Source organism: Pygocentrus nattereri, chromosome 1 (genome assembly GCF_015220715.1).
Source record: "Pygocentrus nattereri isolate fPygNat1 chromosome 1, fPygNat1.pri, whole genome shotgun sequence".
NCBI lineage: Eukaryota > Metazoa > Chordata > Actinopteri > Characiformes > Serrasalmidae > Pygocentrus > Pygocentrus nattereri.
The window spans coordinates 9983624-10005971 of NC_051211.1; the positions used below are offsets into that span (position 1 = coordinate 9983624).

Genomic DNA, 22348 nt, shown 5'->3' on the forward strand with positions numbered 1-22348 from the left:
GAAATTCTGCAGATTCAGTTGTGATTTTAGCTTTAAGTGTATATGTAGAAAGCTGTAACTCATTGTTTAGAAGTTGTTTGGTCTGTTAGCCTCTGTACATTGGTAACAGCTTTGTATGAGTATTGAATAGAATACTCATATATAGAAATCTATTTATTTATTCATTTATATGTTCAAGATTTTGAGCGCATGGAGCAGCTTTCATTAATACATACTCCAAAATCTGACCAAATAGGCTTTCTTATCAGGAAATTTGTACAGTGCTAGTATTACTCACTCCTGACTCATTGTGATCAGCGGTTGTTTCATCCGTGTAAAACTAGATTTTGTCTTTATTGGTGTGCATGTGTGCTAAGTGTTGTTTATAAAGGGCCAAGTGCTTTGCACTGGAAACAGGTAAGAAGAAAGATCTTTTGAGGTGACAAAATTGCATTAGCAGGGCGGGAACATGCTCTCTTTGCTTGATGGTCGGTGAAAATGGAGGAGGTGGTGATCTTTGCTTAGAGGTCATGAACTATTGGCCTCTAACAAATCAGAGTCTATGGTGTGAGTGGCCACTTGCCTTGCAGTTGAATTTTGTTCACAAATATTCACCATTAGTAACAAGATTCTCGGATATAGAACCTGTTTGATTAAACACAGAACTACCTGCATCATATTAACTTGTTGTTAGGACTGTAACTACCAGGATGGCTATCTTGATGCCGATGTATCCATTTTTTTTTGTTTTTAATCATTTGTTTTCATTTTCCAAAGTAAAACCTAACTGGTTTTTAAGCCAATTTGTTAACTGGACATTCAGTGTCTATATGATAAACTTCAATAATTCTGGCCACAAATTTTTTATTCTTAAGATTCATTTGTTTGACCGCCCAAATGAGTAGTGCAAAATGTTACTAGTCTACAAAAACCAGATCATGATCGTTTTTTATACTAAAAAACAATGAACAAATATGAAAATATTATGGATATTGTCTGTACTTAAGGAACATCGACCAACTTCATTTTTCATTACAAATGTAGCATTTGTTCTGGTTTGCTGGATTTAGTGCTGTTCAGTATGTGAAATGTTCACATCATTGATTTAAGTTTTTAATAGTCTGTAAATGTGACACTAGTTGTATGTTTTTCTGTGTTTCATGAAAATGAAAAGTATTGTGTGCCCCATTGCCCACACCTAGTTTAAACTACATACCCTGTCTCATGTCTGATAATAGGTGGAGCAGCTTCGTCCACTCAGCTTTTTCAAGGTTCATAGATTTCATAGACGTCATGGTGCTCCTTTAGTGATGTGACCTCATCAACACGATTTCCCCCTCAAAGATGACTGCAGTCATACTTCACACAAGCACAGTTATCTCAACTTTTCATCACCTTAAATAGGGGCACTGGTAAATTTCAAAGATGTGTCACTGGAAAAAGGAAATCCTTAAAGTAAGCTTTAAAGAATCGGTTAGAAGCATCACATTGATAAACATTTGTGTTTCATTGAGGATGTAAAGGACTAGCTGATTAACTTTTAAACAACAAAGTCAAATGCTACTGTTTAAAAACAGTGAGGAATGTTTTTGAATAGCAAATACGACACACTTCCAATGGATAGTAGGGGTGGGGAAAATACTCTATTCTTAGATGCATCGTGATGCAGACGTGGATGATTCTGAATCAATTTGCAAATGTCAAAAAAAAAAATTGTGCAGCGCCCGGACAGTCTGTGACGGCACATAACAAAAACGCAACTGGATGAGCGAGAAATCTGACCGGCTCTCTGCATTAATAGCCAGGTTAGATCAGGAGTCGACATCCCAGATGTTGAGAAGAGCCATTTTGTCCTTTCAAGGAAAATCAAATCACCTTGGGAGTGACAGCGTTTAGTGTCCAGTATGTGTTAATGTCCTAGTATAGGCTAAAAATACTAAGAATCACTGAATTAAAACCGGTAGGATGGCTGTAACATACGTGGACATTCGTTGTCACAGTATCTTATTTGACCGTAACTGCGCATTGTATTGCAGATGAGTGGCACCCTGCGTCTCATGTGTTCCAAACAAGTAAATGAGAGCCTTCCAGTTCACTTGCCAAACCACTTCTGTTTGTTTTATTAATAGAACATATTGGAAATAAATTATGGACTACTATAAATACTTTGCTTTTAAAGTACAAAGTTGTCACACAGTGAAAAAAAAATCCTATATAGAAAAAAGATCCATTAAGATGCATCGATAATCGTTTTAAAATCACATTGCAGCCTCTGAATTGTAATCGAATCGTGAGGTACCTAGAGATTCCTTCCCCTACTAGATAGGCATACTGAAAAATTAAACATAGCTGAAAACTGGTGTTTGAGACCATTTCTTGAGGGCACAGTATACCACCTCAAAAACAAACATTCACCAACCACGTTTCATCCTTATTCTCTAACAGACAGTGTGTGTGGATGTGTGACTAAATGACACATGGATGTGCGAATCATAGAGAAGGACATGGTGGACAGTGACAGCTTTTGAAAGCTACTAGCAAAACTGAGCCAAAGCAGCCTCTGTTATGGCATTTATTTTTGTTTTAATCTGGGCTGGGAATGGGTTTGTTTAACTTTAGAACTTTAAGTAGCTCATGTTTCATTCACTTTGTTAATGCAAGTATTTGGTCACGTAATCATGAGTATATAGTTGTCAGCTCATTGGTTTAAACAAAGCCAGGTTTTTACAGTTTGTTTAATATGGTTTTGAGCTCTTAACTTCACATACAGGTTGCTGCCTGTCCCTATTGATCAGTACTACCTAGAATATTTCATACAGGGAACGCTTTTTAAGTGTATTGGTGCATCAATGCAGAATTCAGTTGATGTTTCCACTCCTTAAGTGTGTGTGTATAAAGTTTTAGATTTGAGAACCGGAACATTTCCGTTTTGTTCAATGATATTTTGAGGGGTTGGATTCTTGATTTTAGACTTGCTGATTGGCGATTAATCACTGGATAGTGGCGGTCTGATATTAATCAAAAGTATTTGCCAAAATTTGTGTCCCTTGTGTGCATGCATGTAGGAGTTCTCCAAGACATTCAGGAGTGTGTTATGATCAAGACAATTGAAAGAGCGGTTATGTAGATCTGGGTTATGGATCATTTACGGACTCCAGACAATAATTTCAGCATGTTTCCCTGTAATTATAAAACCTTCTGAATCCAAACATCCTTTTGATGGAAGCTAGTGGGTGATTTTTTTGACTGTATGATACAGTTGTGGTAGATACAGAATAGGATAAAAGTGCTAGAATATGCTTGAGTAAGTATAGAGGGAGCAATGGAAAGAATGTGAATTGGTAATGGCTGCCATGTTAAGAGTGGTTAAGGGTGTCATGAGCTGGATAACGACCATGATAATGATTATGCTGATCATGATTGGGTTGATACAGATGGTGCGGAAGCTCTTATGACCCATCTTGTCTCCCAACAGAGATCCTAGTGAGGAGTGCAATGGAATCAGCGGTGCTCTCTCTGTGGAGCCCGCGCCTGGCTCGAAACTGAACGAGTGGTGTCCCGCGGCGTCTACTCCTGCCCCTGCACCCGCGCTCCATCCTGCCAGCATGGGGGACGGCCTGGACGCAGCGCAGATGTCGGGGAGTAGCAGCAGTCAGGGGCAGCCCTCATCCCAGCCCCCTGGTATCCTCAATCCCCCTCCCCCAGAGATCAGCAACACTTCCCGACCAAAGCGCCAGACCAACCAGCTGCAATACCTGCTGAAGGTGGTGTTGAAAACCCTGTGGAAGCACCAATTCTCATGGCCTTTCCAGGCTCCGGTAGATGCTGTCAAGCTTAACCTGCCTGTGAGTGTTCTGACCTTTGTGTTGCCTCCTACTCTTTTTGGGGAAAGCTGAAAGATGTTTTGTTTCACGATCATAAATGAATGAAGCAAGTTTCTGATAGCTGAGAGTGGTGGTTTGTGGTTGAAAGAAAATTATTTAAGTGTGTGACTTTCCTTGCCAAGAGTTGCCTGCATCTGACTTGGTGTGTTTGATATGGTGACTTTTTGGGGTGTTTGACTTTTGTGTAATGTCTTTCTTCTAGGACTATTACAAGATAATTAAAAACCCTATGGACATGGGAACAATCAAGAAACGGCTAGAGAACAGTTTCTACTGGAATGCCCAAGAATGTATTCAAGACTTCAACACCATGTTTACCAACTGCTACATTTACAATAAGGTACTAGTGTGTCTGTTCTTTCCATAAATAGATCCCTTGGAGGGTGGATGTCATTGAAGTTCACGGTTACAGTTGCTCTGTAGAGGCTTACTCATATAGGCTAACTATGGGTTGGTGATGCTATGTATTGCCCTCTGCAGGCTGGGGATGACATAGTCTTAATGGCTGAAGCACTGGAGAAACTGTTCCTCCAGAAGATTTCAGAAATGCCCCAAGAGGAGAATGAGATCACAGTCATGACTCCCAAGGGTCGCGGCCGGGGCAGACGGACCGACACAGGTAATAACCTCTCAGCATGGTGACAACCACAAGCAGTTGTTTCAGTTTAAAAAAAACAACAAAAAAAACATACAAAAAAAAGATAGATTAAATAAATTTCACACCTCCTTTTTTTTTTTTTCTCTGCACTCTTGCATACTAGGGCTGAATGTGAAGCCTGGGCCTGGCATAGATTCTCCGTCCACGACACCCCAAACACGTGGCCTTTCTAGTCTTGGACCAGGGCCGCAGACTAGAGGACCAGTCCAGGGCCCTCCCTCTCTACCCCTGCAACAGGCCATGCCAGCTCTTCCCCCTCGAGTGCCCCCTACAATTCCTACCCATGCTCCACCGCTGGGTGCCCCCTTTTCTCTGCCATCTACAGACTGCAGTCCTCAAGCCCCTATTATGACGTCGGTGCCTCCTCCCACAACCCAGACCGCCCTTCCACCCATGCCCATTCAACAGAGCACGGCTCCGGTTCTTCAGAACGTTATGCCTAAAGTGAGTCATGAAAACAAAAAGAGAAAGAAAGGATTTAAAAAAAAATAAATAAAAAAATTACACTAATGTTGGGCGATATGACACAAATTTAGCATTGAAGTACTTAACTTGTTTTCACAAATATTTCTTCACATTTTTTCTGAGGATGGTAAACAAGCTGGAGTTTTTAAAGAAAAGAATGAACAGCAATAGAAAGAACAGGTAGTAAAATCTAAAAGGATTAAATAAATTAATAAAATAAGGCTGTCATCTAGTTATGTAGAAGTTGATGCAGTCATTTTGCTGTCATTGTTGTGGTTCTTTACAGGCTCTCTGTAATTGATCTGGCTTTTAATATAGTGCGTGCATTTATTCAGTGTTCTAGAAGTATTCATAATACCCATATTATACTCTTAAAAAAAGAGTGCTTTATAAAAGCAAATCATGTTATGATATTTTATATTAACAATAACTTGTCATACTGTAGTACCCTTAAACTGTCTGTGTCCCTCTGTTATCTCCTTTTCCCATTATCAGCAGAGAAAAAGCCAGAAGAGGAAAGCAGACACCACAACTCCCACGGCAAACGACCAACTGAGTGAATCCTCTCCCGCTGAGTCAAAGTCAGGGAAAACTCTGCCACGGCGGGAGAGTGCCCGGCCACCGAAACTCCCCAAGAAGGAGGCGCCAGACTCCCAGCACCACGTGGCCTTTGGAGTCCCTGGCGGGGCCCACAGCCCCAAACAGCAAGAGCAACTGCGCTACTGTGCAGGCATCGTTAAGGAAATGTTTGCTAAAAAACATGCAGCGTATGCATGGCCTTTCTACAAACCTGTGGATGTAGAGGCTTTGGGACTACATGACTACCATGACATCATTAAACACCCCATGGACCTCACTACCATCAAGGTGAGAATTCAGCCTCAGGCCTGTGTAGCAACTGAACTGTGGTATTTCCAAGTTCATGTTTTTGGAGTATGCATTTCCTGATCTTTTGAGATCTTTTGAGATTTTTTTGAGCCTGTTTACATCTTGCATCAACATACATTTTCGATGAGCAGATCATGTTCAGATTTTGTTTGACTACATAAAAAGACAGATGCTTTGTGAGTGGATTACAGTTGGATCACATGAACCACATTTTAAGGTGGTCAGAGCCAGTATTTAAAGACTGAGACAGTATTTAAAGACTATGTAATTTAGTAGTTGATATCAATACACTTGGAAATCCACAGTTTGCAGTACCCAGTTTGATACCATACTAAAAAATAAACATATTTCAACATAAAAACCTGTACTAAAAACATCTGAATGACGGGATTTATTATTTTATAAAAATGTCTTTCAAATGTTTTAATAAAGGTGTGCATGTTGAACATTACAAAAACACTGAGACTGATAAATATAGCTATTCATGTTACAAGACAGAACAGTGGCATGGAGCCTTAAAGTATTTTAAAACAAACAATACTGTGCTTAAAATTAGCTTCTTTGGTGCAGTATTATAATTCAGATTATTATAAAACATGGAAATAATAATAAATATGGCAAGTAAAATGAAACAACTCTTAACATTTTAACACTTTTGATAAGTTGTTTATGTAATGTTAATATAAAGTAAAACTCACCTTTTATTCTTTGAATAAATCTGGATTTCTGTGTATCCATGTATTCGACATTTGATTTATGGTTTGTTCACCTGATGCTTTGTTATAGGAGAAGCTGGACAGCAGACAGTACAGAGATGCGCAGGAGTTTGCTGCAGATGTTCGGTTAATGTTCTCCAACTGCTACAAGTATAACCCTCCAGACCATGAGGTGGTGGCCATGGCACGCAAGCTGCAGGTACATAGCTTCACTCCTACGTATGCCAACATCCCCTTTAAAAAAAAAAAAAAAAATTCTCATTTTCAGGTCACCTCTCTCCTTAACCAGGATGTGTTTGAAATGCGATTTGCTAAAATGCCGGATGAGCCTGAGGAGACCTTCACCCCTGCTCCTGCCCCCGTGCTGCACCCTGCTCCCCCTGTGAAGAGCCAGCCTCCCATAGGTGTGGCCTCTTCCTCTGACAGCTCCAGCGACTCTTCCTCAGAGTCGGATTCCTCCACAGATGATTCAGAAGAGGAGAGGGCTCAGAGGCTGGCTGAACTGAAGGAACAGGTGAGGGAACAAATTTTTGATTATTTTTGTTTAATATTAATATATTAGTTTTATTTTTTTATCAGTTTGTTTTTTGTTCTTTTTCTTGCATTCATGTATTATGTATTCATCAATACATATCATGTATTTAGTATTTCTCATCTGTACCAAAACAATCAAATTATTATGTGGTGACATTTGAGATTTCATTATTTTCTGAATTGTGGGTTTTTTGGTTTTTTTTTGTGATGTAGTTAAAGGCAGTCCATGAGCAGCTGGCAGCCCTGTCCCAACCCCAGGCCAGCAAACCAAAGAAGAAGGAGAAGGAAAAGAAGGAGAAGAAAAAGGATAAGCACAAAAAGAAAGGAGCCATGCCTGGGCTGGACGAGATCCTTGAACCTCCTCCTGCTCTACAGCCGCAAAAGAAAAGCAAGAACAACAAGGACCCTCTGCCCAAGAAGACCAAGAAACCCAAGTAAGTCAAAAAACTTTTTGCAAAAAAAAAAAAAAAAAAAACCACAATAGATTTGACATTTTATATATCTGATTAAATTAAGGTGTCTTTTCTTATTTATCAGGGACTAAAATTTAATTACAAGACAGCCGTTGTGCAGTGTACGCATCAGTTGTGAGAAAGCCATGTGTAGTCATTGCGAACTGATAGATAAGTTTACTTGCTTTTGTCCTGCAGTAAGAAGGAGGGCTTGAAGAACAACCGATCCATGCCACCACAAGGCACAGTTCCACCCAACCTGCAGCCTGTTCCAGGTCTGGACTCAGTGGATGATCTAGGTCTGGGTGGAGGCGCAGGACCAGCTGGCTTGGCACAGACAGAAAAAAGCAAGCCCATGTCCTATGAGGAAAAGAGGCAACTGAGTCTGGACATCAACAAGTTGCCAGGAGACAAGCTGGGCCGTGTGGTTCACATCATTCAGTCCCGAGAGCCATCACTTAAAAACTCCAACCCTGATGAGATAGAGATTGACTTTGAGACGCTGAAGCCTTCAACGCTGCGTGAACTGGAGAGATATGTCTCATCTTGCCTCCGCAAGAAGAAAAAGCCTCCGGGTGAGGATTGTTTGTCTCTGCTTTTAATCTGTTCTTGCACTGCTCTGGGGTGTGGTTAACAGCGCTTTTATTTTAGAAATACAAAAAACATCTGTGCTGTCCTTGACACTGAATCATCTAGTACACTGAGTAAAGGTCAGGACAAATTCAGCAGGCAGGAACCAAACGGTCACATCAGGAATTATTTTTAAAAGGCTTATATTCTACATTTTTCATGGGTATTTACCCTCACCTTATGTTTTCCCACCTTATCCTTTAGAATTAAAAGGCTGTTTTTATTACTCTGCCTATAAGACTGATATATAATTCAGCTGTGTCCTAATCGGCTGCCATGTATTGCGCCTTGTTCAAAAAGTGATGCTAGTTAAACCTGTCATTAGTGTAAATGGGAAGAGCTGAACTGGTGTAGGCCGAATAGGCTGATTTATGTAAATTTGTTAGTTTACGTGACATAACAAGAACAATAAATTCCAACTGGGCTGCTTTTGCAGCTTAGTTTCTATATATGTGCACTATAAGGACTGGAGAATGAATGGTACTTTTTCAGACTTTGATAGTGTTTACATGTTATATAAAACTATTTTGAAAACAAAAAAGTTTGCTTCATCTTTGCTCTTTAAAGGATTCACATACAGTTTCTGTTTAAATTTTTGTATTCATAATTTCATTGGTTGAGAACAGTGGTGTCAAATGCAGTCTTAATCTTTACTACCTACTTTTACTAACTAGAATTTTTTATTATTATTTTTTTGCAAAGAGTCGTCAGTATATAGTGAATAGGAGATCAGCAAGATTGCAAAATGTACAAATATCGTGGTTGTGATTTAATTGTGATATGATTTGTGATTTTCTTATCATATATATGACCTGTTGTCCAGTTGCAGAGAAGACCATGGAAGCTATGAGTGCTGCTAAAACAAAAGGCTCGTCCTCAGACTCGGGAAGCAGTAGTGAGTCTAGCACGTCGGACAGTGAAGACTCTGAGTCAGGTAAAGGCTGCAGTGAGCATATGTTAAACAATCTGTCTTTTATTCAGTGTCTTGCTGTGGGTCTTAAGCATTTGCGTGTAACTTGTATCTGGTTTTCCCTGAGCATTTTTATTTTTTCTTATCTCAGGAATAGCCTCCAAACCGAAGAAGAGGGGTCACTCCATGAAGGAGGGAAAGAAATCCCATCATCAGATGATGGCTCCAGGCATACCTCAGCCTCAGGTGCCCCTCCAGCCTCAAGCTCCAGTGCTTCAGCCCACGGCCCAGCTTAAACAGCAGCAGCAGCAGCAGCATCCGTCTCCTGCTACGTACATGGCCCCTTCTGTCACAGCGCTGGAGTCCTCCCAGCTGCTGGAGAATACATTTGACTCTCTACCCCACTTTGGCCCGCCCCTCATGCACCTGTCCCACCACGCTAATGACTCATCTTCTCCTGCCCCGCCCCACCTCAATGCTCATCCGGCAGGTGGCCCCGGCTCACCTGAGACACACCCATTTTTAAACCAGCACCCCATCCTCCCATCCCCAGGTAAGTTAAGGCTTCCAGATTCTTGAGGTAAATGCAAAACTGATCCTGCTAAGATCTGAAAGCAGTTTTCACCTACATTGGCATTCATCTGCATTGGTCTTTTCTCACTCTCAGTTTTGGAGTAACCTAGCACTATGTGGTTTATTTATTTAATTTTTTAATAACCCACATGATTCAGCTCCTGAAGGATATGTTAACCCCATAAATTGCAAGGGCCCACACTACAAGTCCTTTCTCTATATAGTTTACCTATTAGTTTCACAGCACTAAATATTAAGCTTTAAACAGTCAATTTCCTACTTTTATCTATATTTTACCCATGACATTCACTTATAACGTGTGGTTTTATGTCCCAAAAGGGTCATTATTAATTTTTACATTACTATTGGAAAGCCTTCCCAGAAGAGTTGAAGCTGTTATAACTGTAAAGGGTGGGCCGACATCATATTAAACCCTGTGGATTAAGAATGGGATATCACTCAATTTCATATGAGTGTGAAGGCAGACGAGCAAATACTTTTGGCAATATAGTGTATTTTAAGATAAGATAAGATAAGATAATCCTTTATTAGTCCCACAGCGGGGAAATTCGCAATTTATTTGGAATTTTATAATGATTTTTACCTTTTTTAATAGTCAATAAACTTAATCTTAATCGACATGTTTGGTTGTGTGGTTGCACCACCTTTTTGGACTTTTGGAGGCAAACAAAAGTTTAGATGGGTGCAAAAAAACTTTCACATATAGAGAGTGTTGCTGAATATTTTGACGTGTATGTATTTTTTTGGGGGGGATGGAATAATAGGACAAACAAAATATATAGAGGTCGACTGATTATCGTCCCGTACAGTAATTGGATTCTAATAATTTTTCTGATTGAAATCAGAAAAAAATATGAACTTGCTTCCTTGCCGATAAAGTGCCTTTTGTTATTTATGTGACAAAAACACAATAAAATAAACACTTCTGTAGTCTGGCCCAGTGTTGTGCCTACAGCATTATTGAATTACTTGAAATGTGGATGACACATTGAGAGCAACCAACCAGTGCTTCTGTATCTGTGTCCCTCCTCATGTCAAGTAAATCCAATCAAACATGCTTTTCAGTTTTGTGAGCAATGCGGGAGGGGAATGAGGAAGCGTCTGGTTCACTCCCACAGCGGGAGAAAAGGGTAAAAACATGTCACGGTTGAACAACATAGTTGGAAAGAAGCTCAGTGCGCTCGATCATATTTCACTCATTCTGTCTAAACAAACATGACTTGTGCAGGCAGCTTGACCCCTTCCTGAATCTCATTAATTGGGTGAGCGAGAGGAAGTAGACACTGTGTGCAAACCCTCACTGGTTCTGCAGTAGTTTGAATGTGTTCAAAAGGTGGAGCTTCAGTGGGTCAACTAGGCAGAAAAGCCCCCCAGAAAGCAGTAGATCATTTGTAAAATCATAAATCATTTTATTTTTAATAATTAATCAGTAGACACAAGAGGGAGTGTATTATCACGAAATAACATCACAGCCAACCTCGAGTGTTCTTTTTGCTTTAATGCAACAGTTAAATAAATAAAGCAATAAATTGGGCCATAAACATTTCATTTAATGTTTTAATGTTCCGTTCCTTCCGCCAAATTATAGCTCAACAAGCAGCTTGTTGCTACGTCAGAGTAACGAGCTCCGCTCACTCGCTGCACAGCCGGCAGTTCATTCCCCAGCTCCTTACACTATATTCCCAAACTGCCATTAACACTGAGCAGCTTTTTTGTTTTTTATTGCAGCAGTTTTATGGCTCAGTCTGATTTGGTCAGAAACTAAAGATGGGTATACGTTTAGCACATGGTATTCACTTAATTTCTGGCTGATTCCAGGTTGTTTAGGTTTTCTTTTCTCACATCTGCTGACTGAAAAGCTACTCAGTGGTGATGACAGTTTGGGAGTTTAGTGTAGTCTCATCTTCAGAGTCTGATCAAATCGACTGTCGGTCAAATGTGATCTTGAAAGTATCCATTTTCTGTTTCTGCGCAAAGTAAAAACATTCAAATGACTTGAGTGTCTCGTACAGCTGTCAGACTAATAGCTTAGCAGCAATGTCTTAGCAGAGTGATGCAGTGTTTGTGGAAAAAAACGTGATGTTATGACAAAATATCAGTACGGTTAGAATGCTTCTCAACCAATCAGCTTGTGTGGCTGGGACTAACTGTTGTATAAATAAGTTGTACATAATTTCTGGTAATTTTCATTTATTTTTCAGCTCATTTAAGGGTACACCGCCAGCATGCTGCGAAGATTCCACTGCTCTGCTTAGAGTTAAATGAGCTGTTTCCAGCAAATCATGCTGCACAGAATCTATGTTCAGCACATACAACTTCTGCTTGTTAAATTTTGGTTGAACTACAAAACGAACACATTAGTGTTCATATTCCCTCATTGCTTTTTACAAAGTACCAACAATTTTACTGCATGATTCAGATGCTTGCTGTAATATTTTTACTGTAATGCAGAGATGCAAACTCCTTACCTTTTGGCAAAATTTGCTATTTTGAGATAAATATATAGGTCACCTAAGAGATCCGTGCAGAGTGCAGAATGACTTGTTTTACCTTCTGTAGACCCACCCCTACACTGCCTCTGATGAGATTGGCTCCGCCCCCTGCCTCTGATATTCTTACTCTATCTCACTTGTAACGAAGGCAATGAGAACTAGCCAGTCAGAGGCTGAGGAGGGCTAGTCTTTGCTGAATGCCAGAAAGAAAGGCCTCAGTATGTATCTCTTCTGAGCTGAGGAGAGGAAAAGAATGGGGAGTCTGCTGACCCTGAGGTCCGCTGTGCTTACTCTAACAAATAAGGCCAAAATGTTTATAATTGTTTTTTTTTCTTCCTTAAGACCCAGTTACACAGTTTTCATGAATATTCTGGTATTCACCAGTGTTTTCTTATTTAGGATTTGTTCTTGGATAAGAACAGAATCTATGCATGCTCAAAAGCACAAAGGTGCAAAAACGCCTGCATTTTAAGAACACGTCATGAATCTGAAAAACCTTGATATTGGTAAATGAGGCCAATTCATTCATCTGGTCATGAAAGCAAACAGTTAATAAACTTAATCTTAATCGACATGTTTGGTTGTGTGGTTGCACCACAGTATTTACAAATGAAAAAAGGGTTGAAAATGTATAAAAGTAAATCTGGGGGAGTAAGTTTGAATGGACTTCAGGCAGCTGTTAAAATTAATTGTGGTATTATCTATAATATTATTAATTAAATTAATAATAATAATAATTATATAATATTAATTACTATTATATAATTATATATTAATATCATAATTATATTACTATTATAATAGTATTGTTTGTTCCTCGTTCTGTTCTGTATAGACCTACTTATTCCTAGATTGACAGCTGTAACAAACTGTTATAGAGAAGGGAGAATTTGTAGTGGAGCACTGGGGTATCAGGTATGGCAGTTGCAATTGTTTTACACGGGTCAGTTGGGAGGGCCCCTGTGTAAAATTTTGCTTAGGACTCCAGGGAGATCAGGACTGGCTCTGGTAACCATGATCAACAATGTTAATTAAAGACATGGTAATTGTGTGTTGTGCTAGCTTAGCTAGATAGGTAGTGAGCTTTGACTATCTAGCTAGTCAAGTTGATGTGGTAGAGAAATGTGAAAATGTAAACTCACTGTACGTCGAGACGTATTCCTCGGTTTCGAAAGTCACACCAGTGGTGTGTTTAATCTGGTATTGGGCTGATGCAGATTGGTGTGGGTATTTTCAGTTGTTTCTTTGTCCATGCAAAGTTCTCACCTTTTTACCTCTTACCTGTTTGCATCCCTGGTAATACATTTATGGTTCTTTGTAGTGGGTAATTGTAGGCTTTATACAATCTTTTGTCTGCATCTAGGCTTTCTTGTTTACATCCATACACTAAAAAGTTGTGCCCTTTCTACACTGTCAGTTGTTTATACTACATACCTGTTGTATATAAAAATTGTGTAAATATATGTGTATACATTTTTGAATTTTTTTGAAAGTTTTGGAGCTCTTTTTAAAATTTCAATTATTAAACATTATTGAGAGCTATTTGTTTTTAATCTGTTTATTATATTAAAGATACATTTAAAATGTTACTATTTTTGAAGTCTTTATTTTTGTAATGATCTAATGTTCATTTAATGTAAGTTATACGCGAGAGTTTTGTTCTTTTAAGCTTTCACATTACAAACATCAAATTTGTGATTGTTTACTTAGAACGCATTAGTTCATTTGTTCACTTATTTATTCACTTATTAATTTAAAAGTGTGAAATTTGGTTGTCCAAGATTAAGATCCTTTGAAATTAATTAAGTTATTTTAGTACGTTTGTCTATTTTAATAACATATATAAGTAAATCTTAGTGCAATGCTACTCCATGACTGGGATCAGAAAAAAAAAAGAAAACTGCATTGGATTTCTTTTCCACATATTCATTTCATCTCTTTCTCTGTCCTCCCCTGGCCCTGCAGCACTGCACAATGCTATGCCTCAGCAGCCTTCACGACCCAGTAACAGGGCTGCACCGCTACCTCCCAAACCTTCGCAGCCGACGACGACGCCCCAGCCACCTTCGCAACAGCAGCACCCACCCCAGCAGCCCCTGCAGTTACAGTCGCAGCAGACCCCACAGCCCCAGCACCACCTACCCCCGCCCCACCTCTTGCACCCGCCGCAGCCCCTCCGACAGAGACCCCTGTCACCTCCCACGCTCACCCCTCAGGGTCTGCTGTCCTCGCAGCCGCCACAGATGCTGCTGGAGGACGATGAGGAGCCTGTGCCCTCCATGCCTCTCAACCAGGTCCAGCTTTACCTTCAACACCTGCAGCAGGGCCGCCAGCAGCAGCAGGGTGCGCTCATGCAGTCCCTGCAGGGCCGCCAGCAGCAGTCCAGCCAGGCTTCCCTCCTGCAGACGGTGCAGGTTCAATCACAGCTGGGCCCACAGACCTCACTTGCCACACCACAGCTGCCTGTCCAGACCCAGCCTCAGCCCACACCGTCGCACCAGCCCCCCCCCCAGATCCCCCAGCACCAGCCCAGACACATGCAGCATGCCCCACAGACACAGACCCAGCAGCAGCAGCTTGCTTACTCCCAAGGCCCTGTGCAGACCACGCAAACCCAGCCTGCGCAACACAAGGTGTCCATGACCCCCACTAAAGCACAGCAGCAAATTATTCAGCAGCAGCAACAGCATCCCTCTCCACGTCAACACAAGCCCGATTCATATAGCACGGGTAAGAACACGTTGGCCAGGCTTGAAATTTGAAGTTAAAAGATATTGGTACTTAATAATAATGATGATAGTTACATTCTTAGCATAATGCTTTGTGCTCTGATGTTCTAATAGTACTGTCTGTTCATTATTACACTCTTTGTATTGTTCTGTGGTCTACATGGTTTCACCCTGCACCTTTGCAATATGTACTAGTGTTGGGAAATATATAGTCTAAACTGTTATTGGTGTCAGGTTTCCTTCTTATTTCTTTCAATCCTTAGTTACAGTATCTTTCTCCAAAAACTGTTTCAGTATAGCAAGTAATGTAGAAAGCTGCCTAAACTGGGGAGAAAAAATGTTCTTGCTTCTGGTCAGAAACTTACATGATAAAATTTGTTCTTGGTATTGTTTATTAGTACTTGTTAGGTTTAAAAATACTACTTCTCTGTATCTGTCCATCTTGTTGGTGATGGTTCCAAGCATACCTTTTCAATGAATTCGATCCTCTTGCAATATGTTCGATAGAAGTGCGTCAGTTTAATTATCTGGGGTTGGAGTGAGAAGTGAGACTTGTTTTTGGTCAGGAATCCATTTGTTATTCTTGTTGTTGTTTAAGGTGCTCTCAACTCTTCACAAAATGCTTAATTTCTATTGTCCACCTTTCACATGCTTAAAGTACTGCAGAAAAGACCACAGCCTGGACAGTTCTGATTTTTGTAGAGATACATCTTTACATTTGAAGATATTTTCAAGCTCATTCATCCTAATCTGTCAAATGGCAATTTGTGGCATATTTGTTGAATGCTGGATCCTCTTTTGTTGATTGATGCACGCAGGCAAAAGTTGTCCACCACTTCTACAACTTCACCATCAGTGGCAAAGTTAGTAACTTTTCCCCTTACACTTATTAGATAGCAAATAGTCAATATTGGCACACTTTATTGCTATTATAGGCCTGTGTGATTGTCTTCAACTTTCCGTGAAGCAGCACATCCCGCAATGTTTGGTGTTCAAATATCTGTAAAAAATCTATTCTGATATGTTTGAGAGTAGCTTTTTGGTAAAATATTTGCTCAACCTGCTACATAAACCTATGAAGAAAAATGTGGACCATCTGAGGGCCCTAAGGTCAGGTTTGGGAACCCCTGCCTTAGAAAATATAGTGTTGTGCGCTAGTACTGTGCCTTTTCCACCAGTGAGAAAAGTGAAAAGGCTTTTAATGTTGTTCAATCATATTCAGTCAAGCTCACGCTTTGTGAATTGTGTGTTAATGTCTCATCTTGTGTTCCAACAGGGCACATGAGGGAGAACCCTTCGCCTCTAATGATGCATTCCCCTCAAATCTCCCAGTATCCTCCTGTTGTCCACGAATCGCCTTCTCATAACCTGCAGCCCAAAAAGGTCAGTATTGTGCTATTCATCAGCCATGCTGTTAACGTGACCCTCTTTTGGACTGTAGTTAATAATGAAGAAGAAACAGAGAACAGTGTTGCTGTGTTTTACTTCAGGAGCCACAGCAGCAGGGGCCTCCAGCTCTCGGGGCTTTGAAAGAGGAGAAGCAGCCTCCCTCTCCTGTGATACGGACAGAGTCTTTCAGCCCAGCCATGCGACCGGAACCACACAAACAGCCTGAGAGCAAGCCCCATGTGCCACCTCACAGTCAGCAGAGTGAGTACCCTGCTGACGCAATATTTTTCTTTTTCTGTTCCTACTCTTACTCTTGACGTGAAGAAGTTAGTGCACTGTCATGGTCTTGAACATGTCTCCATGTTTTAGGGCCAGATATGAAGCCACTGGAGAGTTCACGCCCTGTCATCCGCTCCTCAGACCAGAGCGGCCCATCACCATCCATGCATGAAAAAGACAAATTCAAACAGGAGCCCAAAACACCTGTGGCCCCTAAAAAGGTACAGGTGGGTGGAAGGGAAATCTTTGTCAAGTTTCAATCATTCAAAATTGCTTTATTTGAAAAATAGTTTACTCAGTTTTCTCAATAATTTTGTACAGTCCCTGTCTGAACCAAACCTCCTATCTCCATTTTTGATATTTCATTTTTTAACATCATTTGAAAATGCTACTGCCATTTACACAAAATTTCATGACACACTACTATAAATGGCTCAAAATTAATTCCAATAATATCTTGTTAAATTAAGAAGCAAAAAAGTTGTTTCCATCTTCTGTAAAGTAACTTTTTGGAGATATGAGGTTTTATCACAGTGACTCTGTATGTATGTTTTCTATATACACGTACTGTGCGAGTCTTAAGCAGCTAATATTTGTTTTCTGAGCAAAAAATGCTTACTGCTGAGATAAATTGCTTTTTCATTAATTTCCCAGATGCCTAAAACTTTTGCACAGAACTATAAATTATGCTAAGAAATTGTGCAAAGTATGGTGTATTGCATTGACTTTTCTGACCTGCATTGTCTAGTCATTCATTTATTTATTTATTTATTTATTTATTTTTGTCATATTTTTTGCCCCCATCAGGATGTGAAGCTGAAGAATATGGGCTCGTGGGCTAGCCTGGCGCAGAAGTCCACCTCCACGCCCTCGTCTGCAGTGAAGTCAAGCAGTGACAGTTTTGAGCAGTTCCGGCGTGCAGCTCGAGAGAAGGAGGAGAGGGAGAAAGCACTAAAGGCCCAGGCAGAGCAGGCTGAAAAGGACCGACAGCGCAGAGAGCAGGAGAAACAACGGTGAGAGAGGAGGGGAGGGGATAAAAAATTGGGGAGGGGGGTGCATTTGATGGCAATAGCAGCACAAAAAGACTTGGTTATAAACAGTTAATGTTTTATAAAACTTGCACTCGTTTTTGTGCAAAATTCTGTAACTATAGTCAAATGGAAACAAAACACCCTGGGGTATTAGTATGATGGTCTATGCTCCACTACAGCCACAGTCATCTTCTTTTTTCCATAATTTTATAATTATGAATCTATATAAATATTAATACCAAAATAATTAAATCCTGCTGACATTGGATTTTGAATGATAGGATATGATGATAATTGAGATTTTGTGATATTTGTTGCGTATGCAGTTGTTCCTATGGTGACTAATGAGTATCCTGGTTTGTAATGTAATAATGACACAGTGATTGTAAAAATGGCTGTTTCGGGGACAACAGCAGCATGGTGACTCACTGTCTCCCTTTCCCTCCCAAGCGGTCGGGATGAGGAAGACTCGATGGAGCCAGTGCGAAGGCCCCATGAGGAGCCACGCAGACGCTCTGAGCACCCACAGGCCCCTCAGCAGCAGCACCAGGCCCCAACACAAGCCCCTAACCCTCCGGCCCAACCCCCGTCAGCACCACAGCCCTCGCAGGCCCCCGCCCAGTCCCCGGCCTCCAGCCAGAGTGCACTCGATCAGCAGAGAGAGATGGCACGTCGCCGGGAACAGGAGAGGCGGAGGAGAGAGGCGGTGAGTTGAGGCCCATTGGTTTCCTTTTGACACGCTTCATTATCATCACACTGTAACAGGAGGTTGACTGATGTTCAAATGCTTTTGTACAGTGTTATGAATGAACACATACGGAGTGACAGTCATTCAGTTGCACTCAGTTTGTGTAATCTCCACAGAAAAACATTGCTAATAGAATTAACTGCACAATGCCAAGTGTCATCTAGAGGGGTTTAAAGCCCCCTGCATTGGGCTGTGAAGCAGTGGTACTGTGTTCCCTAAAGTGATGGAGCTCCATCCAGTACCTTTAGGATGAGTTGGAGTGATCCAGAAATAATTATCCAAGTCCAGTAGCTGACCTCACAAATGCTCTTGTTGCTGAATATGATCAAATCTTCACAGCGATGCTCTAACATCTAGTATAAAGCCTTCTCAGATGGGTAGTTACTATTGTTACTGCAGCAAAGGAAAGGTTAGATGAGCAGGTGTCTACGAACATTTTTGGACATATAGCTTTTGGACATGTACCTTTGTAACACTTTTGAGACAACAACATTAAGTAAGCATTACTTAACTGATGCCTACTTTTGGCTTCTTCCAACAGATGGCAGCTACCATTGACATGAATTTCCAAAGTGATTTGATGGCTATTTTCGAGGAGAACTTGTTTTGAAATGCACGAGGAGGCAAAAGAGACTGCAAAAATGATGTAATGGATTCCTCTGCATAGAGAACATGGACTGGTGAAGCGGTAAGGGAATAAAAGACCCCAACTGACCATGAGAAACACTGAAGAGGCAGGGATGGCATTATGTAAGCTGAGGGCTTGACAGGAAGCCTCTGTAGCTTTCTTGTTGCCTTAGCAGAAAAGAGGGACCCTCAAGCTGGGACATCATTGTCTCTCTGGCATTCCTCCTGGATTTAAACCTGTAACGGTAGCAGGAAGGATAGGACTTCTCATGGGGCACTAGTTTGAAACAATGGGAGCAAATGGACGGACTTGATTAGTGGAGGAATATCTTAAGCGACAACAGTTTAAATGTACTGATTACCCGTAGTGTGGCGTTCATCAACTGCCAGATGTCTAAGGGGTATTGCTTTTTTTTTTTTTTCTTTCACAATTTTGACTTTTTTTTTTTTTTTTTTCCTTTAAATTTTTTGCTTTTCCCTTTTTTGTTTTCTTTCTTTTTTTTAAGAACACATGCAAGCAAGCAACAAGATCGGTTGTGACCCAACTCAAGATCATCATGTAATATCTCAGGAGAGGAGGTACAGCTTGCCTTATGCCTCTGACCTGTAGACTCAAACATCACAGTACATGATATTCACTGACCTGGGGTTTGAACAAAACAGCGAAACACAAGCCGAAGTGTTATTACAGATTGTTCATTATGTAGGATACTACTGTAAAAAAGGTATTTTCTTAATGATTACTGTTAATTATATTCCTTTTGTTTTCTTTTTGTTTTTTTTTAACCCTCTTACCAACACTTAACCCCCTGTGATGTCTATGCCAAACAACTTTTTCCTTTTATGCTGAAGTCCTAAACCTGAAATGCTTCATTTAACTTGTCTTTTTCATAATATATAAATATATTTTCTTGTTCTCTCCACCCAACATGAAAGTTTAGGTAGCCTTGTAGTAGATAAACCTAATATATGCATTACTCCAACAATTGTTAATTGAAGACAGAATCGTTTACGGTATACTTTTAATCCTTCTCCATTTCATTTAAAGTTGATGCAGAGTTATGCTGTATGGGGGGGATATACACCTTTTCTCAGTATCCTTCAGTTCGAGTATAATTTGAAAGCATACAGTAACCGCTTTCTGTGTATTATACTTATAGAAAGAAGTTGACGTATTGTCCGTAACTGGTTCATGCTACTGCATATTAGAAGCGGCATAAGCAGCGGCCAAGCGAGCGCTCGGCTCTTCGGGAACACCGCGGAGAGGGCGGGGCCAGAGCGCACCTCTCAACTGTTGTTTTTTTTTTTTTTTTTTTCCCCTCCCCGTTTGTTTGTGTTCTTTTTGCATGGCTCCTGTTTTTTCTTTCGCACATCATTTTTGAAAACCAATCAGAGGGGACTGTACGCTGTTCTAGATATAACGATTACATTAAGATTTGAAACAAAAAAAAAATCAAACTTCTGATTTTATATCATTGTTCTTGTTCAATTATAGTGGATGTGAGTTCTAATTATGTTATTTGAGTCGGCAAAAGGGGTGCGGGAGGGTTTGGGTGGGTGTGGGCACAGTTTGAGACCTTTGCGGGGGTCCTCTGAGTTTTCTCCTATGGTGTTTTCTCCAGTGCCTGTATTGTATTGCGATTCTAGTTGGCATATATTACGTTCTAGGGAGGGCAAGGGAGGGGTCGAAAGTTTTGGGAGGGAGAACTTGGGGTTTAGGGAAGAGCTTGTGTAAAAAGCAAAATTAAAAAAAAAAACAACAAAAAAAAAACAAAAAAAAATTTTACAAAAAATAGACAAAAAAAGGAAAGTCAACATTTTATATTCTACCCATTTACAATATTCAGGTTTAAATCTAGTTTTAGCTGGACTTCTTAACTATTCACCAGGCAGTTAAGTTTTCTTCATTTTTCTTGAACCTGTTTTAAAAGGACATGTCAGAGCAGCCACATACTCATTATTCTGTATGAATGGATAGTTGGATGTGTGTGTATGTATGTATGTGTGTCAGTATGGTCTTCAGTATGTGGCACAGGGAAGTGTGCTCCTCCCGGGAGCTTCCAGAAACAATTAACAAGAAAAGTTGCTTTGCTAACACTTTTTTTTTCCCCCCTCAATGAAGTCCACATATATAAATATATATAATTTTTTTTTCGTTAATTCGGTTTGTAAAAGCTGAACGAAGAAACGCTTCATTCCTTCAAGCCTTTAAATGTATTCTTTTGTTTTCCTTGGTAACATTTGGACATTATGTGCCATAGATACGAATTCTCCAGAGAATGTGCTGACCTGCAGCTCAGCCGAGAGTTTGCTTTATTCAGGTATTTTTTTTTTTCTCCTTTTTTTTCCTTTTTTTTGGGTTTTGTTAAGCATTTTCCTCGATTACTGTTTGGTATGTGAGTGAGCTATCGAGGTCAATGATTCACTCTGTTATGATCATGATATAAACTCATCTCTTTTATAGAAAATTAAAAGGAAACAAAAAATGCGTCTTTTGTCTATTTCCTTTGTGAGATTTACAATTAGGATCATTAAATATTTTCACTCTAGAAAGACTTAATGATTCAATTTAACAGTAATTTCTTGCCTGTGTTTACATGTCATTAGAGCCCATTTAGGTCAGGGCTGCTCAAAGTGTGTTCTATGAGCTAAAATTAGCCCATGAGGACGTTTGAATTGGCCTGCTGGAAAGTCACATTGTTCCAACTCGATTTGAAACCTTCTTTACAGGGATGTGCATTATGGACATCAAATTCACTGTTGGGTATCCTGATATCACTCATTGAAAATGCCCAAGACAATAATCAAATTTAAAACACTGGGAGATGTTAAGAATCTGCTGGGAAGAGGACGTATGTCGATACTGACCCCACACAGAGTGAGGAGAACGGTTTGAGTGGACAAAGAATCTCCAAGGATCCATAGATTGGGAACTTCAGACATTAGATCTTGGGGTCACAATGTCTCCTAATCTACAATAAAACGCCACCTAAATAACCACAAGTTGTTTTGGGTAGTTGCCAGAAAAAAAATCCTCTGCTGTCAAGGACTAACAAACTCGAGCTCCTACAGTTTGCCAGATGTTACTGGAACTTTCAGTGGGACCGTGTTCTCTGGTAAGACGAGACTAAAACAGAGGTTTTGGTAAACAAGCGCCAGCGGTGAGTTTGGCATGGACACAGACAGCCATGCAGAAAAGTAGCTCATCCCCACTGTGAAGTGTGGTGGGTCTGTGAGGGTCTGTTTTTCTTCCAAAACCACCTCAAAAAAATCAACACATAAGTAGTTCACTGGCCCCAGAACTAAGCCCAAGTATAGCGAGGCCACCCCAGTCCCCTGGGAC

At 40.3% G+C, this 22348-nt stretch overlaps 1 protein-coding gene across 8 annotated transcripts in view; it reads left to right on the forward strand.

Moving 5' to 3' along the window:
• The window catches only part of brd4 (bromodomain containing 4), a 53874-nt gene extending 32380 nt beyond the window's left edge, over positions 1 to 21494 (forward strand). For 4 of the 8 annotated variants that reach the window (XM_017701561.2, XM_037537312.1, XM_037537307.1 and 1 more), the window contains 19 exons: positions 3455 to 3824; positions 4066 to 4203; positions 4344 to 4482; positions 4625 to 4965; positions 5482 to 5853; positions 6661 to 6789; positions 6880 to 7104; positions 7338 to 7558; positions 7775 to 8151; positions 9030 to 9140; positions 9268 to 9669; positions 14168 to 14932; positions 15750 to 15794; positions 16208 to 16314; positions 16422 to 16581; positions 16690 to 16826; positions 17407 to 17612; positions 18081 to 18336; positions 18920 to 21494. In XM_017701561.2, coding sequence (XP_017557050.1) covers positions 3585 to 3824; positions 4066 to 4203; positions 4344 to 4482; positions 4625 to 4965; positions 5482 to 5853; positions 6661 to 6789; positions 6880 to 7104; positions 7338 to 7558; positions 7775 to 8151; positions 9030 to 9140; positions 9268 to 9669; positions 14168 to 14932; positions 15750 to 15794; positions 16208 to 16314; positions 16422 to 16581; positions 16690 to 16826; positions 17407 to 17612; positions 18081 to 18336; positions 18920 to 18988 — 4440 coding nt within the window. In that variant the 5' untranslated portion in view covers positions 3455 to 3584 and the 3' untranslated portion in view covers positions 18989 to 21494. Of the gene's footprint in view, positions 1 to 3454; positions 3825 to 4065; positions 4204 to 4343; positions 4483 to 4624; positions 4966 to 5481; positions 5854 to 6660; positions 6790 to 6879; positions 7105 to 7337; positions 7559 to 7774; positions 8152 to 9029; positions 9141 to 9267; positions 9670 to 14167; positions 14933 to 15749; positions 15795 to 16207; positions 16315 to 16421; positions 16582 to 16689; positions 16827 to 17406; positions 17613 to 18080; positions 18337 to 18919 lie in introns of those variants that run through there. The other 4 variants (XM_017701558.2, XM_017701557.2, XM_017701559.2 and 1 more) reach the window with 4 other exon arrangements.
• Positions 21495 to 22348: the final 854 nt, after the last annotated feature.